The 20,303-nt window shown below is 44.3% G+C and overlaps 1 protein-coding gene across 1 annotated transcript in view; it reads left to right on the forward strand.

The window, feature by feature from the left end:
* LOC137250549 (uncharacterized) overlaps positions 1-19,690 on the forward strand; it is a 119,472-nt gene extending 99,782 nt beyond the window's left edge. The window contains exons 4-6 of the mRNA XM_067783548.1: positions 15,917-15,999; positions 16,064-16,183; positions 19,420-19,690. Coding sequence (XP_067639649.1) covers positions 15,917-15,999; positions 16,064-16,183; positions 19,420-19,595 — 379 coding nt within the window. The 3' untranslated portion in view covers positions 19,596-19,690. The remainder of the gene's footprint in view (positions 1-15,916; positions 16,000-16,063; positions 16,184-19,419) is intronic.
* Positions 19,691-20,303: the final 613 nt, after the last annotated feature.

The raw sequence follows: 20,303 nt of genomic DNA on the forward strand, positions 1-20,303 counted from the left end.
CGAACAAAATTTCGCTAGTAGACCACTGTCTGTGTCCCAAATTTCATCAAAATCCGTGTAGCCATTCTGGCGTGATTCAGTCGCAAAGACGAAAAAATATAATAATTAAATTATAACTGTTCCTAGGGGCGGAGACCACGCCCCTTTTGAAAAATATATAGCTAGTAGATCCTTCTAGACTATTGGCTATATGTGTGCAAAATTTCATCCAAATCAGTCCAGCCGTTCTTGCGTTATTGAGTCACAAAGACAAACATCTGGACAAACATCCAAACATCCAAACATCTTCACATCCAAACTTTCCCATTTATAATATACTAGCCTTTACCCGCGGCCCCGTCCGCAAGGAAAATTTTTAATAACTGGGCTATTCGCGTTAGCCTGCTTATTATCTGTTTAAAATTTTGTTTCCTGTCTAATGCATTTTATTTTTGTAATTGTGTAAAAAAAAGAACTAAATGAGCTGATAACCTGATAGGATCCCAAATGATCCCGAAATTATCCAGAAAAAGCTACGAAATGACCCCAACGCTATCGCGGACGCATCCCGAAAACCATCCAGAAATGCCCCGAAAGGGTCTCCAAAAGTTCCCCGAATAGTCCCAAAAAACCCGAAATGAGAGCGACACGATTCTAGACGTATCCAGAGAACCACACAGAAATGATCCCTGAAGGTGTTCCAAAATGATCCCGAAAAGGTTCCGAAATGACCCTGACAGGCTCCCGGGCGGATCTCAAAAACCACCCAGAAAATATCCAGGAAGGGTCCCTAAATTATCCCGACTAACTCCAGAAAAAGTTCCGAAATGGCTCCGAGGGGATCCACGATGGATCGCGAAAACCATACAGAAATGATTCCGGAAGGATTCCAAAATGATCCCGAAATGGTCCGGAATTGACCCAGAAGGGATCCCGCACAGATCCAGAAATGATCCCGGAAGGGTGCAAAAACTATCCCGGAAAAGTAACAAAAAATCCCGAAATGGCTCCTACGGCATCCCGGACGGATCCAGAAATGATCTCGGAAGGGTCCCCAAATGATCCCAAAATGGTCCCGAAATGACCCTGATGGATCCGGCAAACCATCAAGAAATTATGCCGAAAGGGTCCCAAAATGATCCCGAAATAATACAGAAAAAGTCACGAAACGACCCCTAGAGGATCCCCAAATGATCCCGTATTAGCCCCGAAAAGGTCCCGAAATAACCCCGACGGGATCCCGGACAAAACCATCCAGAAATGATGCCGGAAGGAATCCCAAATGATTCCGTAAAAGTCCCGCATTGATTCCGACGGGATCCCGAACGGATACCCCGAAATGACCATTAAGGGGTCATGGACGGATCCCATAAACCATCCAGAAATGATCCCGATATAGTCCCGAAGAAGTACCGAAATGACCCTGACGGGATCTCGAACGCACCCCTAAATGACCCTGACGGGATCACGGACAGATACCGAAATCCATCCAGAAATGATCTTGGGAGGGACCCCAAATGATCCCGAAAAAGGCCCGCAATGATTCCGAGGGGATCCTGATCGGATACCGAAAACCATCCAGAAGTGATGCCGGAAAGGTCCTCAAATGATCACCTAATACCAAAATGACCCTGACGGCATCCCGGACTGATCCCAAAATCCATCCAGAAATGATCTTTGGAAGGTCCCAAAATTATCCCGAAATAGTCTCGGAAAAGTTCAGAAATTACCCTGACGGGTTCCCGGACGAATCCTGAAAGCCATCTCTAAATGATCCCGAAAAAGTCCCGAAATGACTTTGACTGAACCCCGAAAGGATCCCGAAAACTATCCAGAAATGATGCCGGAAATGTCCTCAAATGATCACCTAATAGTTCCGAAAAGACCCTGACGGGATCCCGAACGGATCCCGACAACTATCTAGAAATGATGCCGAAAGGGCCCGCAAATGATCCCGTATTAGTCGAGAAAAAGTCCCGAAATGAACCCGTCGGGATGCCGGACGAATCCCAAAAACCATCCAGAAATCATGCCGGAAGGGACACCAAATGATCCCGAAAAAGTCCCGCAATAATTCCGACGGGATCCTGAGCGGATACCGAAAACCATCCAGAAGTGATGCCGAAAAGGTCCTCAAATGATCACCTAATAGTCTCAAAATGACCCTGACGGCATACCGGACAGATCCCGAAATCCATCCAGAAATGATCTTGGGAGGGTCCCAAAATTATCCCGAAATAGTCTGGGAAAAGTCCAGAAATTACCCTGACGGATCCCGGACGAATCCTGAAAACCAATCTTAAATGATGCCGAAAAAGTCCCGAAATGACCCTGATGGGACCCGGAAAGGATCCCGAAAACTAACCAGAAATGATGCCGGAAAGGTCCTCAAATGATCTCCCAATAGTTCCGAAAAGACCCTGACGGGATCCCGAACGGATCCCGACAACTATCCAGAAATGATACCGAAAGGGCCCGCAAATTATCCCGTATTAGTCGAGAAAAAGTCCCGAAATGACCCCGACGGGATGCCGGACGAATCCCAAAAACCATCCAGAAATGATGTCGGAAGGGACCCAAATGATCCCGAAAAAGTCCCGCAATTATTCCGACGGGAATCTGAACGGATACCGAAAACCATCCAGAAGTGATGCCGGAACGGTCCTCAAATGCTCACCTAATAGTCCCAAAATGACCCTGAGGGCATCCCGGACAAATCCCGAAATCCATCCAGAAATGATCTTGGGAGGGTCCCAAAATTATCCCGAAATAGTCTGGGAAAAGTCCAGAAATTACCCTGACGGATCCCGGACGAATCCTGAAAACCAATCTTAAATGATGCCGAAAAAGTCCCGAAATGACCCTGATGGGACCCGGAAAGGATCCCGAAAACTAACCAGAAATGATGCCGGAAAGGTCCTCAAATGATCTCCCAATAGTTCCGAAAAGACCCTGACGGGATCCCGAAAGGATCCCGACAACTATCTAGAAATGATGCCGAAAGGGCCCGCAAATGATCCCGTATTAGTCGAGAAAAAGTCCCGAAATGAACCCGTCGGGATGCCGGACGAATCCCAAAAACCATCCAGAAATCATGCCGGAAGGGACACCAAATGATCCCGAAAAAGTCCCGCAATAATTCCGACGGGATCCTGAGCGGATACCGAAAACCATCCAGAAGTGATGCCGGAAAGGTCCTCAAATGATCACCTAATGCCAAAATGACCCTGACGGCATCCCGGACTGATCCCAAAATCCATCCAGAAATGATCTTGGGGAGGTCCCAAAATTATCCCGAAATAGTCTCGGCAAAGTTCAGAAATTACCCTGACGGGTTCCCGGACGAATCCTGAAAGCCATCTCTAAATGATCCCGAAAAAGTCCCGAAATGACCTTGACTGAACCCCGAAAGGATCCCGAAAACTATCCAGAAATGATGCCGGAAATTTCCTCAAATGATCACCTAATAGTTCCGAAATGACCGTGACGGGATCCCGAACGGATCCCAACAACTATCCAGAAATTTTGCCGAAAGGGTCCACAAATGATCCCTTATTAGTCGAGAAAAAGTCCCGAAATTACCCCGACGGGATCCCGGACGAATCGCAAAAACCATCCAGAAATGATGCCGGTAGGTATCCCAAATGATCCCGAAATAATCCCGAAATGACCTCGTCGGCATCCCGGACGGATACCGAAAATTATCCAGAAATGATGCCGGAAAGGTCCACAAATGATCCCCTAATAGTCCCGAAATTACCCTGATGGGATCCCGGACGGATCCCGAAAACCATCCAGAAATGATGCCGGAAGAGCCCCGAAATGATCCCGAAAAAGTCCCCAAATGACCCCGACGAGATCCCGCACGGATCCCGTAAACCATCCAGAAATGAACAGAAAAGTCACGAAACGACCCCTAGAGGATCCCCAAATGATCCCGTATTAGCCCCGAAAAAGTCCCAAAATTACCCTGACGGGATCCCGAAAGGATTCCGAAAACAATACAGAAATGATGCCGGAAAGGTCCTCAAATGATCCCCTAATAGTCCCGAAATGACCGTGACGGGATCCCGACAACTATCCAGAAATGATGCCGAAAGGGTCCGCAAATGATCCCGTATTAGTCGAAAAAAGTCCCGAAAGGACCACGACGGGATCCCGGACGAATCCCAAAAACCATCCAGAAATGATGCCGGTAGGTATCCCAAATGATCCCGAAATAGTCCCGAGATGACCTCGTCGGCATCCCGGACGGATCCCGAAAATTATCCAGAAATGATGCCGGAAAGGTACCCAAATGATCCCCTAATAGTCCCGAAATTACCATAATGGGATCCCGGACGGATCCCGAAAACCATCCAGAAATGATGCCGAAAGGGTTCCCAAATTATCCCGTATTAGTCGCGAAAAAGTCCCGAAATAACCCCGACGGGATCTCGGACGGATCCCGAAAACCATCCAGAAATGATGCCGAAAGGGTTCCCAAATGATCCCGTATTAGTCGCGAAAAAGTCCCGAAATGACCCCGACGGGATCCCGGACGGATCCCGAAAACCATCCAGAAATGATACCGGATGAGCCCCAAAATGATCCCGAAAAAGTCCCCAAATGACCCCGACGAGATCCCGGACGGATCCCGAAAATCATCCAGAAATGATGCCGGAAGAGCTCCCAAATGATCCCGAAAAAGTCCCCAAATGACCCCGACGATATCCCGGACGGATCCCGAAAACCATCCAGAAATGATGCCGGAAGAGCCCCCAAATGATCCCGAAAAAGTCCCCATATGACCCCGACGAGATCCTGCACGGATCCCGAAAACCATCCAGAAATGATGCCGGAAGAGTCCCCAAATGATCGCGAAATAGTCCCGAAATGATTCCGCAATAGTCCCGAAAATGTTCCAAAATAACCCCGACGGGATCCCGGACGGATCCCGTAAACTATACAGAAATGATCTCGGAAGGGTCCCAAAATGATCCCGAAATAGTCCCGAAAAAGTCCCGAAATTACCCCGGCGTAATCCCGGACCGATCCCGAAAACCATCCAGAAATGATCCCGGAAGGGTCTCGATATGACCCTTACGGGATTACAAAAAAGGTGAAGCTAATTATAAAACCATGTCAATAAGGCAGCAGGCGCAATGGAGCGAATAAAAAGTTAGATAGAAACATACAGGTAAAGCTAATAAAAGCGTGCTAATAAAAACAATTGATGGAGGGCGGATGGCGGGAGTAGAGGAGAGGACCACTGATCGTTCCTCCAAAATTGTCTAGATCTCGTTCTGTATGTACCAGATACCAAAAACTATTGATTTAGGAGAAAATTTAGATTGAGTTATAACAATTTATGGATTTTACACCAGAGGAGGAGATAAAGGGGGGGGGGGCGGGCGGAGGGTGTCACTGCTTACTTTGTAAGCCCTCGACTTATTTGACCCCTTGAGTCTGTGATATTGGTGAAGGCCAGTATACGTAAAGTTATAATGTGTAAAAATTATGAAAAATAATTTCTCGAAGGGGTCGTGGGACCCCCACCCCTCTTTCCACGTTCGAAAAAAATTTCGCTAGTAGACTACTGTCTGTGTCCCAAATTTCATCAAAATCCGTGTAGCCATTCTGGCGTGATTCAGTCGCAAAGACGAAAAAATATAATAATTAAATTATAACTGTTCCTAGGGGGCGGGGACCACGCCCCTTTTGGAAAATATATAGCTAGTAGATCCTTCTAGACTATAGGCTATATGTGTGCAAAATTTCATCCAAATCGGTCCAGCCGTTCTTGCGTTATTGAGTCACAAAGACAAACGTCTGGACAAACATCCAAACATCCAAACATCCAAACATCTTAACATCCAAACTTTCCCATTTATAATATACTAGCCTTTACCCGCGGCCCCGTCCGCAAGGAGAAATTTAAATATATGGGCTATTTGCGTTAGCCTGCTTATTATCTGTTTACAATTTTGTTTTCTGTCTAATGCATTTTATTTTTGTAATTGAGTAAAAAAAAGAACTAAATGAGCTGATAACCTGATAGGATCCCAAATGATCCCGAAATTATCCAGAAAAAGCAACGAAATGACCCCACGCTATCGCGGACGGATCCCGAAAACCATCCAGAAATGCCCCGAAAGGCTCTCCAAAAGTTCCCCGAATAGTCCCAAAAAAACTCAAAATGACAGCGACACGATTCTAGACGTATACAGAGAACCTCACAGAAATGATCCCTGAAGGTGTTCCAAAATGATCCCGAAAAGGTTCCGAAATGACCCTGACGGGCTCACGGGCGGATCTCAAAAACCATCCAGAAAATATCCAGGAAGGGTCCCTAAATTATCCCGACATACTCCAGAAAAAGTTCCGAAATGGCTCCGAGGGGATCCACGACGGATCGCGAAAACCATACAGAAATGATTCCGGAAGGATCCCCAAATGATCCCGTATTAGCCCCGAAAAGCTCCCGAAATAACCCCGACGGGATCCCGGACAAATCCCGAAATCCATCCAGAAATGATCTTGGGAAGGTCCCAAAATTATCCCGAAATAGTCTCGGAAAAGTTCAGAAATTACCCTGACGGGTTCCCGGACGAATCCTGAAAGCCATCTCTAAATGATCCCGAAAAAGTCCCGAAATGACCCTGACTGGACCCCGAAAAGATCCCGAAAACTATCCAGAAATGATGCCGGAAAGGTCCTCAAATGATCTCCTAATAGTTCCGAAAAGACCCTGACAGGATCCCGAACGGATCCCGACAACTATCTAGAAATGATGCCGAAAGAGCCCGCAAATGATTCCGTATTAGTCGAGAAAAAGTCCCGAAATGACCCCGACGGGATGCCGGACGAATCCCAAAAACCATCCAGAAATGATGCCGGAAGGGACACCAAATGATCCCGAAAAAGTCCCGCAATTATTCCGACGGGATCCTGAACGGATACCGAAAACCATCCAGAAGTGATGCCGGAAAGGTCCTCAAATGATCACCTAATAGTCCCAAAATTACCCCGACGGCATCCCGGACAGATCCCGAAATCCATCTAGAAATGATCTTGGCAGGGTCCCAAAATTATCCCGAAATAGTCTCGGAAAAGTCCAGAAATTACCCTGACGGGATCCCAGACGAATTCTGAAAACCAGTCTTAAATGATGCCGAAAAAGTCCCGAAATGACCCTGATGGGACCCGGACAGGAACCCGAAAACTAACCAGAAATGATGCCGGAAAGGTCCTCAAATGATCTCCCAATAGTTCCGAAAAGACCCTGACGGGATCCCGAACGGATCCCGACAACTATCCAGAAATGATACCGAAAGGGAAAAGTCCCGAAATGACCCCGACGGGATGCCGGACGAATCCCAAAAACCATCCAGAAATGATGTCGGAAGGGACCACAATGATCCCGAAAAAGTCCCGCAATTATTCTGACGCAATTATTCTGAAGGATCCCGAAAACCATACAGAAATGATGCCGGAAGAGCCCCCAAATGATCCCGAAAAGGTCCCCAAATGACCCCGACATACTCCAGAAAAAGTTCCGAAATGGCTCCGAGGGAATCAACGACGGATCGCGAAAACCATACAGAAATGATTCCAGAAGGATCCAAAAACTATCCCGGAAAAGTAACAAAAAATCCCGAAATGGCTCCTACGGCATCCCGGACGGACCCAGAAATGATCTCGGAAGGGTCCCCAAATGATCCCAAAATGGTCCCGAAATGACCCTGATGGATCCGGCAAACCTTGTAAATCCCTTCATCAACAACAACAACAACATCCGGCAAACCATCAAGAAATTATGCCGGAAGGGTCCCCAAATGATCCCGAAATAATACAGAAAAAGTCACGAAACGACACTTAGAGGATCCTCAAATGATACCGTATTAGCCCCGAAGTAATCCCGAAATGACCTCGTCGGCATCCCGGACGAATCCCGAAAATTATCCAGAAATGATGCCGGAAAGGTTCCCAAATGATCCCCTAATAGTCCCGAAATTACCCTGATGGGATCCCGGACGGATCCCGAAAACCATTCAGAAATGATGCCGAAAGGGTTCCCAAATGGTCCCGTATTAGTCGCGAAAAAGTCCCGAAATGACCCCGACGGGATCCCGGACGTATCCCGAAAACCATCCAGAAATGATGCCGAAAGGGTTCCCAAATGATCCCGTATTAGCCGCGAAAAAGTCCCGAAATGACCCCGACGGGATCCCGTACGGATCCCGAAAACCATCCAGAAATGATGCCGGAAGAGCCCCAAAATGATCCCGAAAAAGTCCCCAAATGACACCGGCGAGATCCCGGACGGATCCCGAAAAACATCCAGAAATGATGCCGGAAGAGCCCCCAAATGATCCCGAAAAAGTCCCCAAATGACCCCGGCGAGATCCCGGACGGATCCCGAAAACCATCCAGAAATGATGCCGAATGATCCCGTATTAGTCGCGAAAAAGTCCCGAAATGACCCGACGAGATCCTGGACGGATCCCGAAAATCATCCAGAAATGATGCCGGAAGAGCCCCCAAATGATCCCGAAAAAGTCCCCAAATGACCCCGACGAGATCCCGGACGGATCCCGAAAACCATCCAGAAATGATGCCGAATGATCCCGTATTAGTCGCGAAAAAGTCCCGAAATGACCCCGACGGGATGCCGGACGAATCCCGAGGACCATCCAGAAATGATGCCTAAAGGGACCCAAAATAAACCCGAAAAAGTCCCGTAATGATCCCGGAAACCATCAAGAATTTATCTCTCGGAGTTACGCAAATGATCCCGAAAGTACACCGACGGGATCCCGGACGGATCCCGAAAACCATCCAGAAATGATGCCGGAAGGGTCCCCAAATGATCGCGAAATAGTCCCGAAATGATTCCGGAATAGTCCCGAAAATGTCTCAAAATAACCCCGACGGGATCCCGGACGGATCCCGAAAACTATACAGAAATGATCCCGGAAGGGTCCCAAAATGATCCCCAAATAGTCCCGAAAAAGTCCCGAAATTACCCCGGCGTAATCCCGGACCGATCCCGAAAACCATACAGAAATCATCCCGGGTCATATCGAGACCCTTCCGGGATTACAAATAAGGTGAAGCTAATTATAAAACCATGTTAATAAGGCAGCAGGCGCATTGGAGCGAATAAAAAGTTACATAGAAACATACAGGTAAAGCTAATAAAAGCGTGCTAAAAAAAACAATTGATGCGGGGCGGATGGCGGGAGTAGAGGAGAGGACCACTGATCGTTCCTCCAAAATTGTCTAGATCTCGTTCTGTATGTACCAGATATCAAAAACTATTGATTTAGGAGAAAATTTATATTGAGTTATAACAATTTATAGATTTTACACCAGAGGGGGAGATAAAGGGGGCGGGCGGAGGGTGTCACTGCTTACTTTGTAAGCCCTCGACTTATTTGACCCCTTGAGTCTGTGATATTGGTGAAGGCCAGTATACGTAAAGTTATAATGTGTAAAAATTTTTGAAAAATAATTTCTCGAAGGGGTCGTGGGACCCCACCCCTCTTTCCATGTTCGAACAAAATTTCGCTAGTAGACTACTGTCTGTGTCCCAAATTTCATCAAAATCCGTGTAGCCATTCTGGCGTGATTTAGTCGCAAAGACGAAAAAATATAATAATTAAATTATAACTGTTCCTAGGGGGCGGAGGGCACGCCCCTTTTGAAAAATATATAGCTAGTAGATCCTTCTAGACTATTGGCTATATGTGTGCAAAATTTCATCCAAATCGGTCCAGCCGTTCTTGCGTGATTGAGTCACAAAGACAAACGTCTGGACAAACATCCAAACATCCAAACATCTAAACATCCAAACATCTTCACATCCAAACTTTGCCATTTATAATATACTAGCCTTTACCCGCGGCCCCGTCCGCAAGGAGAAATTTAAATATATGGGCTCTTCGCATTAGCCTGCTTATCAAGTTATCTGTTTAAAATTTTGTTTTCTGTCTAATGCATTTTATTTTTGAAATTGAGTAAAAAAAAGAACTAAATGAGCTGATAACCTGATAGGATCACAAATGATCCCGAAATTGTCCAGAAAAAGCTACGAAATGACCCCACGCTATAGCGGACGGATCCCGAAAACCATCCAGAAATGCCCCGGAACGGTCTCCAAAAGTTCCCGGAAAAGTCCCAAAAAAACCCAAAATGACAACGACACGATTCCAGACGTATCCAGAGAACCACACAGAAATAATCCCTGAAGGTGTTCCAAAATGATCCCGAAAAGGTTCCGAAATGACCCTGACGGGCTCCAGGGCGGATCTCAAAAACCATTCCGAAAATATCCAGGAAGGGTCCCTAAATTATCCCGACATACTCCAGAAAAAGTTCCGAAATGGCTCCGAGGGGATCCACGATGGATCGCGAAAACCATACAGAAATGATCTTGGGAGGGTCCCAAAATGATCCCGAAATAGTCTCGGAAAAGTCCAGAAATTACCCTGACAGGATCCCGGACGAATCCTGAAAACCAATCTTAAATGATGCCGAAAAAGTCCCGAAATGACCGTGATGGGACCCGAAAGTATCCCGAAAACTATCCAGAAATGATGCCGGAAAGGTCCTCAAATGATCTCCTAATAGTTCCGAAAAGACCCTGACGGGATCCAGACCGGATCCCGACAACTATCCAGAAATGATACCGAAAGGGCCCGCAAATGATCCCGTATTAGTCGACAAAAAGTCCTGAAATGACCCCGACGGGATGCCGGACGAATCCCAAAAACCATCCAGAAATGATGCCGGAAGGGACCCCAAATGATCCCGAAAAAGTCACGCAATTATTCCGACGGGATCCTGAACGGATACCGAAAACCATCCAGAAGTGATGCCGGAAAGGTCCTCAAATGATCACATAATAGTCCCAAAATGACCCTGACCGCATCCCGGACAGATCCCGAAATCCATCCAGAAATGATCTTGGGAAGGTCCCAAAATGATCCCGAAATAGTCTCGGAAAAGTCCAGAAATTACCCTGACGGGTTCCCGGACGAATCCTGAAAGCCATCCTTAAATGATCCCGGAAAAGTCCCGAAATGACCCTGACGGGATCACGAAAGGATTCCGAAAACTATCCAGAAATGATTCCGGAAGGTCCTCAAATGATCCCCTAATAGTCCCGAAATGACCGTGATAGGATCCCGAACGGATCCCGACAACTATCCAGAAATGATGCCGAAAGGGTCCGCAAATGATCCCGTATTAGTCGAGAAAAAGTCCCGAAATGACCCCGACGGGATCCCGGAGGAATCCCAAAAACCATCCAGAAATGATGCCGGTAGGTATCCCAAATGATCCCGAAATAGTCCCGAAATTACCTCGTCGGCATCCCGGACGGATCCCGAAAATTATCCAGAAATGATGCCGGTAAGGTCCCCAAATGGTCCCCTAATAGTCCCGAAATTACCCCGACGGGATCCCGGACGGATCCCGAAAACCATCCAGAAATGATGCCGGAAGAGCCCCCAAATGATCCCGAAAAGGTTCCCAAATGACCCCGACGAGATCCCGGACGGATACCGAAAACCATCCAGAAATGATGACGGTAGGTACCCCAAATGATCCCGAAAAAGTCCCCAAATGACCCCGACATACTCCAGAAAAAGTTCCGAAATGGCTCCGAGGGGATCCACGACGGATCGCGAAAACCATACAGAAATGATTCCGGAAGGATCCCAAAATGATCCCGAAATAGTGCGGAAATGACCCAGATGGGATCCCGCACAGATCCAGAAATGATTCCGGAAGGGTCCAAAAACTATCCCGGAAAAGTAACAAAAAATGCCGAAATGGCTCCTACGGCATCCCGGACGGATCCAGAAATGATCTCGGAAGGGTCCCTAAACGATCCCAAAATGGTCCCGAAATGACCCTGATGGATCCGGCAAACCATCAAGAAATTATGCCGGAAGGGTCCCCAAATGATCCCGAAATAATACAGAAAAAGTCACGAAACGACCCCTAGAGGATCCCCAAATGATCCCGTAATAGCCCCGAAAAGGTCCCGAAATAACCCCGACGGGATCCCGGACAAATCCCGAAAACCATCCAGAAATGATGCCGGAAGGGATCCCAAATGATTCCGAAAAAGTACCGCAATGATTCCGACGGGATCCCGAACGGATACCGAAAATCATCCAGAAGTGATGCCGGAAAGGTCCTCAAATGATCACCTAATAGTCCCGAAATGACCCTTAAGGGATCCTGGACGGATCCCGTAAACCATCCAGAAATGATCCCGATATAGTCCCGAAGAAGTCCTGAAATGACCCTGAGGGATCTCGAAAGCATCCCTAAATGACCCTGACGGGATCCCGGACAGATCCCGACATCCATCCAGAAATGACCTTGGGAGGGACCCCAAATGATCCCGAAAAAGTCCTGTAATGATTCCGACGGGATCCTGAACGGATACCGAAAACCATCCGGAAGTGATGCCGGAAAGGTCCACAAATGATCACCTAATAGTCCCAAAATGATCCTGATGGCATCCCGGACTGATCCCGAAATCCATCCAGAAATGATCTTGGGAAGGCCCCAAAATGATCCCGAAATAGTCTCAGAAAAGTCCAGAAATTACCCTGACGGGATCCCGGACGAATCCTGAAAGCCATCCTTAAATGATCCCGGAAAAGTCCCGAAATGACCCTGACGGGATCCCGAAAGGATCCCGAAAACTATCCAGAAATGATGCCAGAAAGGTCCTCAAATGGGGTCCTAATAGTTCCGAAAAGACCCTGACGGGATCCCGAACGTATCCCGACAACTATCCAGAAATGATACCGAAAGGGCCCGCAAATGATCCCGTATTAGTCGAGAAAAAGTCCCGAAATGACCCCGACGGGATGCCGGACGAATCCCAAGAACCATCCAGAAATGATGCCGGAAGGGACCCCAAACGATCCCGAAAAAGTCCCGCAATTATTCCGACGGGATCCTGAAAAGATACCGAAAACCATCCAGAAGTGATGCCGGAAAGGTCCTCAAATGATCACCTAATAGTCCCAAAATGACCCTGACGGCATCCCGGACAGATCCCGAAATCCATCCAGAAATGATCTTGGGAAGGTCCCAAAATTATACCGAAATAGTCTCGGAAAAGTCCAGAAATTACCCTGTCGGGTTCCCGGACGAATCCTGAAAGCCATCCTTAAATGATCCCGAAAAATTCTCGAAATGACCCTGACGGGACCCCGAAAGGATCCCGAAAACTATCCAGAAATGGTTCCGGAAGGTCCTCAAATGATCCCCTAATAGTCCCGAAATGACCGTGATGGGATCCCGGACGGATCCCGAAAACCATCCAGAAATGATACCGAAAGGGTTCCCAATTGATCCCGTATTAGTCGCGAAAAAGGCCCGAAATGACCCCGACGGGATGCCGGACGAATCGCAAAGACCATCCAGAAATGATGCCTAAAGCGACCCAAAATAACCCCGAAAAAGTCCCGTAATGATCCCGGCAACCATCAAGAACTTATCTCTCGAAGGTACGCAAATGATCCCGAAAGTACCCCGACGGGATCCCGGACGGATCCCGAAAATCATCCAGAAATGATGCCGGAAGAGCCCCCAAATGATCCCGAAAAAGTCCCCAAATGACCCCGACGAGATCCCGGACGGATCCCGAAAACCATCCAGAAATGATGCCGTAAGAGCCCCCAAATGATCCCGAAAAAGTCCCCAAATGACACCGACGGGATCCCGGACGGATCCCGAAAACCATCAAGAAATGATGCCGGAAGAGCCCCCAAATGATCCCGAAAAAGTCCCCAAATTACCCCGACGAGATCTCGGACGGATCCCGAAAACCATCCAGAAATGATGCCAAAAGGGTCCCCAAATGATCCCGTATTAGTCGCGAAAAAGTTCCGAAATGACCCCGACGGGATGCCGGACGAATCCCAAAGACCATCCAGAAATGATGCCTAAAGCGACCCAAAATAACCCCGAAAAAGTCCCGTAATGATCCCGGCAACCATCAAGAACTTATCTCTCGAAGGTACGCAAATGATCCCGAAAGTACCCCGACGGGATCCCGGACGGATCCCGAAAATCATCCAGAAATGATGCCGGAAGGGTCCCCAAATGATCGCGAAATAGTCCCGAAATGATTCCGGAATAGTCCCGAAAATGTCCCAAAATAACCCCGACGGGATCCCGGACGGATCCCGAAAACTATACAGAAATGATCCCGGAAGGGTCCCAAAATGATCCCGAAATAGTCCCGAAAAAGTCCCGAAATTACCCCGGCGTAATCCCGGACCGATCCCGAAAACCATCCAGAAATGATCCCATAAGGGTCTCGATATGACCCTTACGGGATTACAAATAAGGTGAAGCTAATTATAAAACCATGTTAATAAGGCAGCAGGCGCATTGGAGCGAATAAAAGGTTACATAGAAACATACAGGTAAAGCTAATAGAAGCGTGCTAATAAAAACAATTGACGGAGGGCGGATGGCGGGAGTAGAGGAGAGGACCACTGATCGTTCCTCCAAAATTGTCTAGATCTCGTTCTGTATGTACCAGATACCAAAAACTATTGATTTAGGAGAAAATTTATATTGAGTTATAACAATTTATAGATTTTATACCAGAGGGGGAGATAAAGGGGGCGGGCGGAGGGTGTCACTGCTTACTTTGTAACCCTCGACTTATTTGACCCCTTGAGTCTGTGATATTGGTGAAGGCCAGTATACGTAAAGTTATAATGTGTAAAAATTATTAAAAAGTAATTGCTCGAAAGGGTCGTGGGACCCCCACCCCTCTTTCCATGTTCGAAAAAAATTTCGCTAGTAGACTACTGTCTGTGTCCCAAATTTCATCAAAATCCGTGTAGCCATTCTGGCGTGATTCACTCGAAAAGACGAAAAAATATAATAATTAAATTATAACTGTTCCTAGGGGGCGGGGACCACGCCCCTTTTGAAAAATATATAGCTAGTAGATCCTTCTAGACTATTGGCTATATGTGTGCAAAATTTCATCCAAATCGGTCCAGCCGTTCTTGCGTTATTGAGTCACAAAGACAAACGTCTGGACAAACATCCAAACATCCAAACATCCAAACATCCAAACATCCAAACATCTTAACATCCAAACTTTCCCATTTATAATATATATTAGATATTAGATATATTAGATATTAGATATATTAGATATTAGATTAGATTAGATTAGATTAGATTAGATTAGATATTAGATTAGATAGATTAGAATTAGATTTTTCCAGAGCAATTAAATTCTGCAGCTAGTATAATTTTCACCAGCAACGAATTAAAGAAATCGCACGATAGAGGGTCACCCTGTTTGAAACCTCGTTTAGTTTCGAACGATTCGAATAGGGTTTTCCCAATTCTGACTGAGCTGATGGTGTTGCTCAACGTCAGTTTTGCGGGCAAACCAAAAAACATATTTCCCAGGCGCAAGAAAACCTCACTACGTCACTGATCGTCCGAGGTCTTGTTGTTTTTTAATCTGGTTATTGATATTCTGATTTCGTCGTAGTTGGGTGGAGGAACATAAGTTCATCGATTGCGGGCTCAAAGTTGGGCGATAGGTACATCGCTGTCTCCATTTGGAAGGTCAGAGAAGTGTTCCCTGCACAATCTAAGTGCTCTCTGGACATCGGTTAAAAGGTAACCGTTTTCATTCTGAGAGTATTTTACCCCGGACTAAGAACTTTTCGTCTGTCGTCGAATTTGTTTGCTAAAATTTGCAGGCGCCATTCGTGGTGACTAACAGCTCATGCTCCTCGCACTCATGCTTTTCTGCCTATGCTTTTTTCCTCCTGCAAAGGCGTCTCACTTCCTCTTTAAACTCTCAGTAGCGTTCACATACTCTTCTTGTTGTTTACTTTGAAAATATAAACAGCAGCTTAACACATTTTTTCACAATTACTAGCGAAACCCCAATTTCTAGCATCGGAGCACTTAAATTCCCTTCGAATTGTGAAGGACAATTTCGAATTACATATAGCGAAACAGGTATGTTATTATAATCATTACTTTCTAAGAAATTTAAACTATACATTTTATTTATATTTTGCAGCTAATCCCGGAACTGAAGAGATTGATTGGAAAAATCTTAGGTACAAAGTTCTAACTCTTGATTTACAGAAACTTATCATCTATGCCTGCCAGAATTTTCCATCGGGTTCAGAGCACGCTGGTTAGTAAGTTTTGATTTGACTAAGCATTTCGATTTTTGTGTGTGTCCGAACGCCGCCAGACCAGGTTCTTATTAAGCATGTTCGTCACCGAAAGCGAATGGTCTGCAAGATCATTTGAGCGATATAAATACAAATAGAAGCGGTTTTCTTATTGGTGGAAAATCAGTTGTACAATTCTTATTTTACTAAAACTTATTTCCGCCGACTTATTCTCATTCTCTATGCCATAAAGGCAGTAAAGAAGATATAGGAGCACACGCTAATACGACTCTCTCACATACAGGACATGTATTTTAAAATGTATCGCAATGTATAGTTGATCTGGCCGATCCGTGAGGACGTCAAATAGGATGAATGAGCCCGCCGTTTTTTACTAATTATTTTTATTTTTATAAGTTTTTTTCTAAAGTTACATATTTCTTTCTTCTTTTAAATAAATTTTTTTTACCAATATTCTTTACTAATTTTAATGAAATCAAGGCTTCTTTCTACTTTGTTACATTTTCACAAATTTTATGAATTTTTTTGTTCTTGTTACTAATTACTTGTTTTTATTTTTTATACTCATTTGAAAAAATTACTTAGTTTTTATACTCAGCTGTATTTGTACGCAGAGTATTATAACTTTGATTGGATAACGGCTGGTTGTACAGGTATAAAGGAACCGACATAGATATAGACTTCCGTATACTCGTACCAAAATCATCAGTGTCGAAAAAAATGTGTCCGTCCGTCCGCCCGTCGATGCGTTAACACGATAACTTGAGTAAATATTGAGATATCTTCACCAAATTTGGTACACGAGCATATCTGGACCCAGAATAGATTGGTATTGAAAATGTGCGACATCGGATGATAACCACGCCCACTTTTTATATATATAACATTTTGGAAAACACAAAAATCCTGATTATTTCGTAAATAATACACCTAGAATGTTGGAACTTGACGTGTGAAAATTTTAAAAACTTTTTTAAAATGGGCGTGGTACCGCCCACTTGTGATAAAATCAATTTTACAAATATTATTAATCATAAATCAAAAATCGTGAAACCTATCGTAACAAAATTCGGCAGAGAGGTTGCCTTTACTATAAGGAATGCTTTGAAGAAGAATTAACGAAATCGGTAAGGGATCACGCCCACTTTCATATACAAGATTTTTAAAAGGGTCGTGAACTAATAAAATAAGCCATATCGTTGCAAAAAATAGCTTTATATGAATAGCATTTCATTTCCCAAGTTTCGGGAGCCATAACTCGAAGAAGAATTAGTTCAGAATAGAACCATGTGTACATATATATTATTGTGCAGCCTAGTAACAATATTAAGAACACAAAACAAACAACAACAGCATTTCAAGTGTACAGCTGGGTATGTAATGTTTGGTTTCACCCGAACTTAGACTTCCTTACTTGTGTTTACTAATTATTTCCAAAAAAGTTCTTTGTTTATTTATTTTACTACTTCTAAATAAAAAAGTTATTTTTCGAATTTTTTTTATCAAATATCTGTACTCGTTTTAATTAAATCAAGTTTTTATCAAAACCTTTTCTATTTTTCTTTTTATTAACAAGTTTTATAAGTTCTTAAATTTTTTTACTCCTTTATGGCTACTTATTTTTATCAAATACATTTTTAATAATTTATCAAACTACTTGTGCTTTTCATCATATTGTGGTGAACTAAATAAAGTAAACAGAAATCAGCTGTTTAGTGCAAGAATCGTGAAATGGAAAAAACGTAAGAAAAAAACATAAGTAAATATTGTTCATTATTTTTTGTAACAAATATTTTAAAATCATAGTTTTTCAAGGAAATCAAAAGCAAAAACGTAGCACCATGAGCAATTGGAGCGATATGTCTCATTTATTTTGGGATGGTTTTGGGGACTTCTTCGGGGTAATTTAGGGTACCTTCCGGGATGGTTATGAAGACTCCCTTGGGGTGATTTGGGAGATATTCCGGGATGGTTTTGGGGACTCCCTCGGGGTCTTTTAGGGGTCGTTCTGGGATTTTTTTGGGGACTTCCTCGGGGTCATTTGGGGGACATTCTGAGATGATTTTTGGGATTCCATCGGGGTCCCTTGGGGTAATATGGAGGACCTTCCGGAATGGTTATGGGGACTGCCTCGGGTTAATTTGGTGGACATTGGGGACTCCCCAAAACCATCCCGGAAGAACCCTAATTACCCCGAGAGAGTCTCCGAAAAGATCCCGGAACGACCCCCAAATGACCCAGGGAGGACCCCGAGAGAGTTTCAAAAACAACCCAGAAATTACCCCCAAAATCCAATTAAGGAGGATCTTCGCACAATAATACCAAAAGTAATAAATCTTCTTCCATTTTCTCTCGATCGCACAATAAGAGAATTCTAGTTTAAATTTATCCGTATAAATTAAATTATCAAGAGCGTTTGACTTATTGACAATTTGTCAGCGAAAAAGCTTTTTATTTTTTACATAAAATAGCAATTATTTACTTGATAAATTGTCAAACTTGACAAATAAGCAAGATGGTGAATTTGTCCAAGTGCACAGAATAGGGCTTTTAATTTATTTTGTGGAAGCCTTCGGCAGCATAGCAGAGAAGAGAAAAGTAGCGCCAATACTATTACAATAAGTTTCAATTGGCAATTTTTCCGAGAAAGGAACAGAACAAAAATTCTCAAAAGTTGTAGAAAAATTTGGTTCCCAATTTGATTCTCTGTATTGTTCATTCATCATGTTTGTGATGGGTTTGGGAATTCTAATTAAAAATCCCAAATTAACGTTAGCCTTGTTCTCATATCTGACACGTTAGCTCTAAAAAGAAACTCAAACAACAGTTGGTAGGCAAGTTTTTAATATGAGATTTTCACCAACTCTCAAATTAACATTAAGCAAAAGACAGCTGTATTGTTGGGCTTCGTGTATTATGTATTTGCAATATGTTTTAGCTATTTTTTCTACAAAATATTGGAATGCAGAAAAAACAAAGACACTGAACATCGTAATAATTTCGTTAACAAACCAAATTCCAAAAGGGATGTGGGTAAATCATTCCCACACTTATCTTCAACATAGTCTTTGAACCAAAAGTATACATAATGGATAAAAGTTCAACAATCCATTTCTTCCTTTAATAAAATTTGAAAAATGCTGCACAAATGGACGAACGTAGTCACAATTTTACATGCCATTCAAAAATCACATATAAACATATTTATAACATTATTTTCTCTTCCAAAATTTAGAACTCGTTTGGGTTTATACACGACATATCAATCCATGGCGTAATATTGAACTACGGTACATGCAGGCTTTAACGGAGAAAGGGATTAACGTAGAGGGACTCCATCGTATCTATCACGGGGAGTGCGGAAATTATGAAATCCCACGAGCTGCAGGAGCTGTGTATATTATAATCTAGTTTTCATTTGTAATTGTCAGAAACTTTATTATAAAACTGAAAATGTTTGAAACTGATTACAAAATAGAGAATTATGAAATATTTTACATTTGTAATTTGTTTGTTCGGTAATTCTATTGACACTTTACGATATGGCTAGACAGCGCATTGCATAGGGTGGTAATAAGCATAGAGAAATCCCTGGAATATAAGGAGTGTGCTCTAGGAGTCTTCTTGTACATTGCCGGGGCTTTCAATAATGTTGCAAAATTGGCGATTATGGATGGTCTTAATTACATTAAAGTACAGCCTGCCTCAATCAGATGGATCGGCTGCATGTTAAATTGCATAAAGATTACATCACAATGGGGATTGTACGAGGCCACGAAATCAGTGGACAAGGGCACGCCGCAGGGAGGGGTGCTATCACCTCTGCTGTGGACGCTGGTCATCAACCAACTGCTCAGGCGATTCGATAAGGGGCCTGTATTACTAACGGCTTACGCAGATGACGTTGCAATTGTCATAAGTGGAAAGTGCCTTCCAACGAATAGTTCTTTGATGGATCGGGCGCTTCGGGATATTCATACCTGGGCATCTAATGTCGGGTTGAAAGTCAATGCGGAGAAGACGGATATGGTCTTGTTTACAAAGAGGTACAAAGTCCCAAATTTGACCAGGCCTATGTTGGTAGGGGTGACCTTACAGGAGACAATAAGCTATCATGTA

The sequence above is a fragment of the Eurosta solidaginis genome, chromosome 1, assembly GCF_040869045.1.
Source record: "Eurosta solidaginis isolate ZX-2024a chromosome 1, ASM4086904v1, whole genome shotgun sequence".
NCBI classification, from domain to species: domain Eukaryota; kingdom Metazoa; phylum Arthropoda; class Insecta; order Diptera; family Tephritidae; genus Eurosta; species Eurosta solidaginis.